The 8,043-nt window shown below is 40.9% G+C and overlaps 1 protein-coding gene across 1 annotated transcript; it reads right to left on the minus strand.

The window, feature by feature from the left end:
- Positions 1-316: 316 nt before the first annotated feature.
- Positions 317-7,183, minus strand: LOC144592230 (leucine rich adaptor protein 1-like). The gene is made up of 3 exons (XM_078396765.1): positions 7,133-7,183; positions 1,444-1,553; positions 317-899 (listed from the first exon to the last, which is right to left on the minus strand). The coding sequence occupies exons 1-3, from the start codon at positions 7,181-7,183 to the stop codon at positions 317-319; spliced, it is 744 nt and encodes a 247-aa protein (XP_078252891.1).
- Positions 7,184-8,043: the final 860 nt, after the last annotated feature.

Below are 8,043 nucleotides of genomic sequence, written 5' to 3' on the forward strand. Positions count from 1 at the left end.
TCCGATTCTAATCTGCAATCCAAGTCATTGCAAATAGTTAGTTTATCACATTAGTCCACAGGCTGATCTAAATGTGGTCTCAGTGACTGAAATCTCACTTCATTTCTCCAATTTCCTAAAAGTGACAATTCTCAGATATCTACTCTGAACCTTGAAGCATTTTACTTTTATTACAAGTAACTTGAAATGTGTTTTTCTACACTTTACCATTCTGACCACCATATGTTTCAATTTGACCATTGGAGTCGATGCAACGGTTTGATGGAGATAAAATTAACTATCATTGCTTTGATCGAATAATGTTAACCCAACCTCCTCACAGAAACGTTACATCACCTTGCGACCGCACCCAGTGCCAATGGGCATCATATTCAATGTGCATTTTATTTTTACAACCATCATAATCAAGTTTCCCATTTTTCTGTATCTTCAGTTTCCCACCATCTTTGCATTGTTTATCATGAGAGAACTTGTTTTCGACATTGCAATCTGCAACAGTTCCCTTGTTTCTCTCAAAAGCCATTTTGGTCCGTCGGCAATGTTTCTCGTTGGTATATATTTCTTTCTCTGTTGTGGTAAAGGGACCATTTTGTTTCGATGGTGTTGGGGACAAAGGATCTATGGTAGTCTGACCGTACTCATCCATATCGTCTGCCAGAGTTTCCAAAAAACTTCCAATAGAAATCCCATCCAATTTATCATTTGGATCCTGGAGGCTATTCCAGCTGCCTCTCCTTGAGGTCTCCTGGTTCTCCACAGGGCTGCACATATTGCTCGTGAGACTGCTGCATCTACTGGCAAGGGTGCCCTTTTTTATATCCTCCTCACAGCTTGCCACCCCACTGAGATTTGTATAATTTGATGATTTGGCTAAGGTACAGTACATTTGCTTCCTTTCTCTGAATTATAATACAGTCTATATTGTAAACAGCATGGGTCCCAGCGCTGATTCCTATGGCACCCCACTGGTTATACTGTAAGTTGTCAACTTGAAAATGAAACCCTTTTCTTTCAGCTTCCTTCTGTCAACCCATTCATGCTAATATTTTATTATTCCCAACATCATGAACTCTTACCTTGTGAAAAAAACTAATTTGCGAGGTGCCTTGAAGAATGCGTTTTGAAGATCTAAACATATTACACTCACTGTTTCCCTCTCCCATTCTGGTCTATACTTGCTCAAAGAACTCCAGTGAATTCATCAGATATGATCTACCCTTCATGGAGCCATGCTGACTCTGCTTGACTAGATTATCTTTTTCCAAATGTTCTGCCATCATCTCTTGAATAATGGATCCTAACATTTTTTTCAATACCGGATATCAGGTCAACTAGCCTTTCAATTGCTTTAAATAGGGATATTGCACTGGCAGTTTTTCAATATTTAGATGCTTCTCCAGAAGTTAAAGATTTTTGGAAAATAGCATTGATTGCATCAATTACCTTTGCAGCCCCTTCTCTTGGGATTCTAGGATGTAGCCATCAGGTCCAGAGGACATTTTAATCATCAGTGTCATTTGTTTGTCTAATGCTAATTCTCTACTGATGAAGCACTGTAATTAAACCTTCCCCATTTTTGTTTTACTTAATGGACTGTTCATAATACCTTCTACTTTGAAGACTGAAGCAAAATATTTGTGTAATTCATCTGCCATTTCATCAGACTCATTCTCAAAGGGATTTATACTCACTCTGACCTTTTTTAAAAATCATATTTTATGTACTTAAAGAAGGTCTCATTGGCACTTTTTATATTTTTGCGTGACTATTTTCTACTTGAATAATTTTTAATCTTCCTTTTTTGAATTCTGATTTTCTTCAAATTTTCAGGCCAATCACTAACATTTGGCACCTTGTCTGTTTCCTCTTTCAATGTAATATCTCATACCTTCCTTATCTTCCTGGGTTAGGCAGATCATTACTGCTCCCAACTTTTCCCCATCCCCATTCCTCACTTTGAGCTGATAAGGCCTCTCCTATGACATTTACTTCTTATTGGGATATATATCTTGTCAAGAATCATGTATAATTTTCTTAAATGACTGTCACTGTTTCCTTGTGTCTCCATATTGCCTCTGCTTACCTATTTTCTTACCTGCTAGTTTCTTTGCAAATCTACTTTCACCATCTTATTTTCAATTCTTTGTAATTCCCGTTGATAAAGTTTAATACTAATGTTGCTTCATTTCAATGATTCAAACTGAATGCTAAATTCTGTCATTATATCAACAATACTTCCTGGGGGATCTTTTATCCAGAAATCTTTGTTAAACTTGCCTTGTTCTACATAATTTGATCCAAAACAGCCTGCTCCATGGTAGGCTCCACGTTGTATTGCTGTAAGCAACTATCCTGAATGTACTTGATGAATTCATGCAAGGAGACTACAACTCCCAATACTTTTGTGGAGCTTGACACCATTCAGGCCAAAGCACCTGTTTAATTAGTTGCCTTTCCATTACCATAATTTTCATTCCTTCCACCATTACTTCACAAAGGTGCACAAAGGGTGGCACGGTGGCGCAGCGGTAGAGTTGCTGCCTTACAGCGAATGCAGCGCCGGAAACTCAGGTTCGATCCTGACTACGGGCGCCGTCTGTACGGAGTTTGTACTTTCTCCCTGTGACCTGCGTGGGTTTTCTCCGAGATCTTCGGTTTCCTCCCACACTCCAAAGACGTACAGGTATGTACGTTAATTGACTGGGTAAATGTAAAAATTGTCCCTAGTGTGTGTAGGATAGTGTTAATGTGCGGGGATCGCTGGGCGGCGCGGACTAGGTGGGCTGAAGGGCCTGTTTCCGCGCTGTATCTCTAAATCTAAATCTAAATCTACGAAATACACTGGGGTTACTCCCCTTGGTTTATTCCAACTACACTTCCCAACTCACAACTTTTCCCAACAAGAAGGACAAGAGCAACATACAACAGGGAACGTCATCATCTTTTGGTTACCCACCAAGTCACCCAGCATCGTGCCTTGGAGCATATCATCATTGTCTCATTATCACAGAGTCTAAATCCTGGAACTCCCTTTCTAACAGATCTTTGACGTCTAGCAACAGCTACATTAGACTTAAGAAACTGTCAAAAATGTCATAATTTCTGAATGTTTCTGGCATTCAAAAGCAATGAAAAATGATTCAAAGTTTGAAAAACATTTATATATTATTATCATGCAGGTATAAACATGAATCACGCACTAAATATTTAAATAAACACAAACAATAAGAATAACACATGGTGAAATCCATTTTAGTCCCTGGCAAATCATCTGCTCCATTCGCATCAAAGGAATATTCCTTTGTGCTCAAATTTGGGCCCCCTATCTAAGGAAGGATGTGATGACTCTGGAGAGGGTCCAGGGGAGGTTTACAAGAATGATTTCAGGAATGAGTGCTTGACAGCACTGGGCCTGTACTCACTGGGTTTAGAAGGTTGAAAGGGGACCTCATTGAAACTTACAGAATAATGAAAGACATAGATAGTGTGGATGTGGAAGGATGTTTCCACTGGTGGGAGAGTCCAGGACCAGAGGTCATAGCCTCAGAATTAAAGGGCGCTCTTTTAGAAAGGAGGTGAGGAGGAACTTTTTTAGTCAGAGGGCGATTAATCTCTGGAACTCATTGCCACAGAGGGATGTGGATGCGGTCAGTGGATATTTTTAAGGCACAGCTGGACAAATTCTTTGTTTGAATGGGTGTCGAGGGCTATGGGGAGAAGGCAGGAAAATGGGATTAGGAAGCAGAGATCAGCCATGATTGAATGGCGGAGTAGACTCGATGGGCCGAATAGCCCAATGCTACTCCTATAACGTGAACTTGTGAACTTGTGAATATCTATCACCCGTAACAAGTCCATCGACGTTTGTCGGGATTCCCCAGCTTGAAATCTAGGTTGCTGCTGCAACTCCAGGCTCACGGAGCAGTGAACATCTGGCTACAGCTTTGGGAATTCAGTGTTTGTGTGACAGTTACTTGGAGACATGTTGACATTTAGATGGGTATATGTCAACATCTCCCTGCAAAATCTAAGTCAGCACCAAGCATTTAGGAAAAGCTGATAACCATGTCTCAGGTAGCACAAACCACACAAGTGTACCACTCGGCTAAAGATTTGTAATTGCAGGTTTGATCAATACCTTCCTTTAAAAAGATTTCTCTCTCTTCCTCCTGTCTTCCTCTCGATGATCTATTATGTATCACAACAGTAATTGAAGCAAACCTTTCAAAAATAAGGGACGTTTCTAAACTCATAAATACAGTAAGAGCCTTTAGGATCTGGACATCAATATTTTACCCATTTGCAAATGGTGTTTAATCTTGCACAGGAAACTCAAACCTAGTCAAGATTGAACAAATCTTTTCTTGCTAATTTTGAGTTGGTACATGCTTGAGTAACTGCGTAATGGGAAGCCATGAGAGTGTGCAACGGTAGGTATTATTTAATGTGTATTATCACACTAAACGTCCCCCCTACCCACCAACCCCCCCCCCCCACCCCCACCCCCACCTTACACCCATAAATAGCTTACAAAGCGACACCAGATGAGTATAATTTCACCAATTCCTTATTAAATCAGAAGTGAGCAGTCATGTTTAAAAATCTGGAGGATTCATTAACTTGATTTTGTTTTCAGCACAGCAGGTGGAATGAAAATCCAATGCATTATGTCTTGGTTGACACTAATTCTCTGCTTCTAGTTTTTCACAAAAGCTCAAGTTCATGAATTGTTTTGAGACACATTCATAAAGATCAACAAGTTAAATTAAAACATGGTACCTAAATTGTTTACTTGTTTAATTTATTTTCATGGAACAGAATGTTCAAATGGTGGCAGATTTTTAAAAAAATGATGATTGAACAGTCTCACCGTGGCTTTTCAGAAATTTACATTTTACAATTTTGTTTGATTAATATTTTCACGAGATACTGCTGTCATTAGCAAGCCAACAGCTAATACCAATCTGAAATTGCCCTGAGGAAGGTGATGGTGAGGCAGCTCCCTGAACTGCCACAGTCTTTCTGGTGAAGTTGCTCCACAATGTAGGAAAATAACTGCAGATGCTGGTTCAAATCGAAGGTATTTATTCACAAAATGCTGGGGTAACTCAGCAGGTCAGGCACCATCTCAGGAGAGAAGGAATGGGTGACGTTTCGGGTCGAGACCCTTCTTCAGACTGATGTCAGGGAGGCGGGACAAAGGAAGGATATAGGTGGAGACAAGAAGATAGAAGGAGAACTGGGAAGGGGGAGGGGAAGAGAGGTACAGAGGAACTATCTAAATTTGGAGAAGTCAATGTTCATACCGCTGGGCTGCTAGCTGCCCAAGCGAAATATGAGGTGCTGTTCCTTCAATTTCCGGTGGGCCTCACTATGGCACTGGAGGAGGCCCATGACAGAAAGGTCAGACTGGGAGTGGGAGGGGGAGTTGAAGTGCTCAGCCACCGGGAGATCAGGTTGGTTAAGGCAGACTGAGAGAAGGTGTTGAGCTAAACGATCGCCGAGCCTGTGTTTGGTTTCGCCAATGTAAAGAAGTTGACATCTAGAGCAGTGGATACAATAGATGAGGTTGGAGGAGGTGCAGGTGAATCTCTGTCTCACCTGGAAAGACTGCACAATGTAGACAGCGGATCCAGAGTTTTCATCGACTAACTATAAAAGGTCATGTGTAAATATGAAGAGAGTGTGCTACTCCAGTGTGCAGCTAATGTCCATGTATCAGGTGCAGGTGCATTTCTCGGTAATAAAGGTTGTGAGGTGATTATGAAGATTTTGCGTCAGTATTGTGTAACATTTTGTTCACTTGCAGTGCTAAATTTGACATTTTAAGCAATGTACAATATGCCATGAAATAAAAGCTTTTACTTCTTGAAGCAAATGGGTCACGTTAACACATAAACCTATACACACTCATCTACCCACTAAAACACAAATACACAGACAAAATACAAACACACCTACACATACATGCAAACATCCACTTACACCCACATAAAAACGCATACTAAAACATGCAAACACATATTCACAAGCACACACACAGATATCACAATCACAATCACAATCGCAATAAAACTTTATTAGCCAAGTATGTTTTGCAACATTGATTGAGCTTTGTTTTGCCTTTGCAATATATTGAGCTTTTTATTTATTTAACTTTTTAAATGTATATTTATTATGTTAGCTATTGAGCACTGTGTTTACAAACCTGTTGTGTTGCTGCTTCAAGTAAGAATTTCATTTTTGCATCCAGAACTTAAGACAATAAAACAGTCTTGACTCTTAACTCTTCAACGCACGGATACAATCCATATCTTTGAATCAATGAACAGCAGGCAAGATAATAAAGTTCTGCATAAGTCAGGTAAATATCATTAGAACATGCCTGCTGTTCATCAGAGCATAGGAAATAGGAGCAGGAATGGGCCATTTAGATCAGTGGTTCAATGCTTCACTGGTGCTGATCCACATGCAAGAGGCGCCATGTTGTGGTGCCATTTTCAAAGTCCAGTCTGTGCTCTGGTTGTTGGGCGTAGTGCCCGTTCTGGGAAAGCCCTAGGCTGTTGCAGGGTTACGGCCATCGCCTTCCAGGGATGTGCGGATCGACCTGCGAACCGACGTCCTCTCCAAGACCGTCCATCTTTGTGCCCCAGGGGCATCTCCCCCAGCCGATCTTGAGAGCGCGGTAGGCCAGACCTCTGCTACCAGCCTTGCACCTCACCCACTGTGACCATCAACATCACCAACTCCATCCTCCCCGTCTCTGGTCTTCGCGGAACGAGCAGGGGCCGGCTTTTGCTGTCTCCCCTTTCCAGGCTGTGGTCCCACGAATGGGAGCTGTCTCGGCGGCTTCCCACTGCAGGCCGCGATCTGCCGGGTCAAGTGTTCGGCCGAGGGGTATTGGCTCGTCGGGTCTTGCATTTGTCGTCATACTTTCTTTGATATTTATTCAGTCATAGCTGATCTTTTACCTCAAAACCACTTTCCTGTATTAGTACACTAAACCACAATTTCCTTTGTAATATATCAATGCCCAAGCCACTGAGTGCCTGGCCCTATTCAAATGAGAATTCCAACGATTCAGGTTGAAAAATGTTCTCCTCATGTCTGCGCTGAATGGACAAATCCTTACCTTGGGACTGTGATAACTACTTCTGTACATCTCATCCGGGGGTCGTACCATCTTTACATCAATGCTTTCAAACCTCACATTCTTCTAAATTGGAGGGACTACAGATCCTGATCTGTTAATGTCTTCTTGACTTCTGGAATCAATCTGATGAATCTTTCTGGCACTTATATCTCAAGTATATCCTTCCTTAAGTGAAAAGGTCAGATCTGTACACGATGTTCCAAATGCAGACTTACCATGTCCCGGAGATGCCTTTACTCTTTTATTAAAATTACCATGTCAACTTTTCAGGGTTGCATAGAGTCTTCACAAAAGCAATGAAGGATGAGCACAATCAGAACAAACATTTAAATAGCTTTGCAAAATGGAGCCTTTCAAATACTTAAATGTTAAGTACAGTCCAAGGAACATTTCACACCACTTTCTTTCTCATGTGCAGCAGTATTGACGATGGACAATTCCTGGATCCACTCTCAATTGCTATGCCATCAGAGCAATACTATTGTTTCATGATGACTGCAAGCTCTATATTCAGCTTTGCACAGGATATTGGTTGCAGACTGTCAAACCCATCCTAGGGAAAATGAGCTATCAGACAGTAATCTTACTGCATGGGATTCAATCAGATTCAAGTGGATGAGACACAGTCAGCTGTAGGAGAACAAACGTACAAGCTTCCTGTCATGCTAATCTCCACATTTAGATGTTTCTGAAGCTGCTGTGTGAGATCAGTGCTATTTCAAATAAATACAGTATATATACTAGAATTTAGAAAACAATAATATAACTTCTGGCTTGGTCTTGCATGTTAATGTTTTTTTCTTCTAAGTACCAGTTAATTCTAAATAGCAGTTAAGTGGTTTAGTACAAGAACTTAATAAATTAATGTGTAAATCACAACTTCTTGTTTT

The sequence above is a fragment of the Rhinoraja longicauda genome, chromosome 3 (genome assembly GCF_053455715.1).
Source record: "Rhinoraja longicauda isolate Sanriku21f chromosome 3, sRhiLon1.1, whole genome shotgun sequence".
Taxonomy (NCBI): Eukaryota; Metazoa; Chordata; class Chondrichthyes; order Rajiformes; family Arhynchobatidae; genus Rhinoraja; species Rhinoraja longicauda.

Coding starts and splice junctions, on each gene's coding strand:
- LOC144592230 (XM_078396765.1), bottom strand. CDS start 7,183: ATGGTACGACCCCCGGATGAGATGTACAGAAGTAGTTATCACAGTCCC. Junction 1,554..7,132: donor GTAGTTATCACAGTCCCAAG/GTAAGGATTTGT, acceptor GTTTAATTACAG/TGCTTCATCAGTAGAGAATT. Junction 900..1,443: donor CAAGAGAAGGGGCTGCAAAG/GTAATTGATGCA, acceptor ATTATAATTCAG/AGAAAGGAAGCAAATGTACT.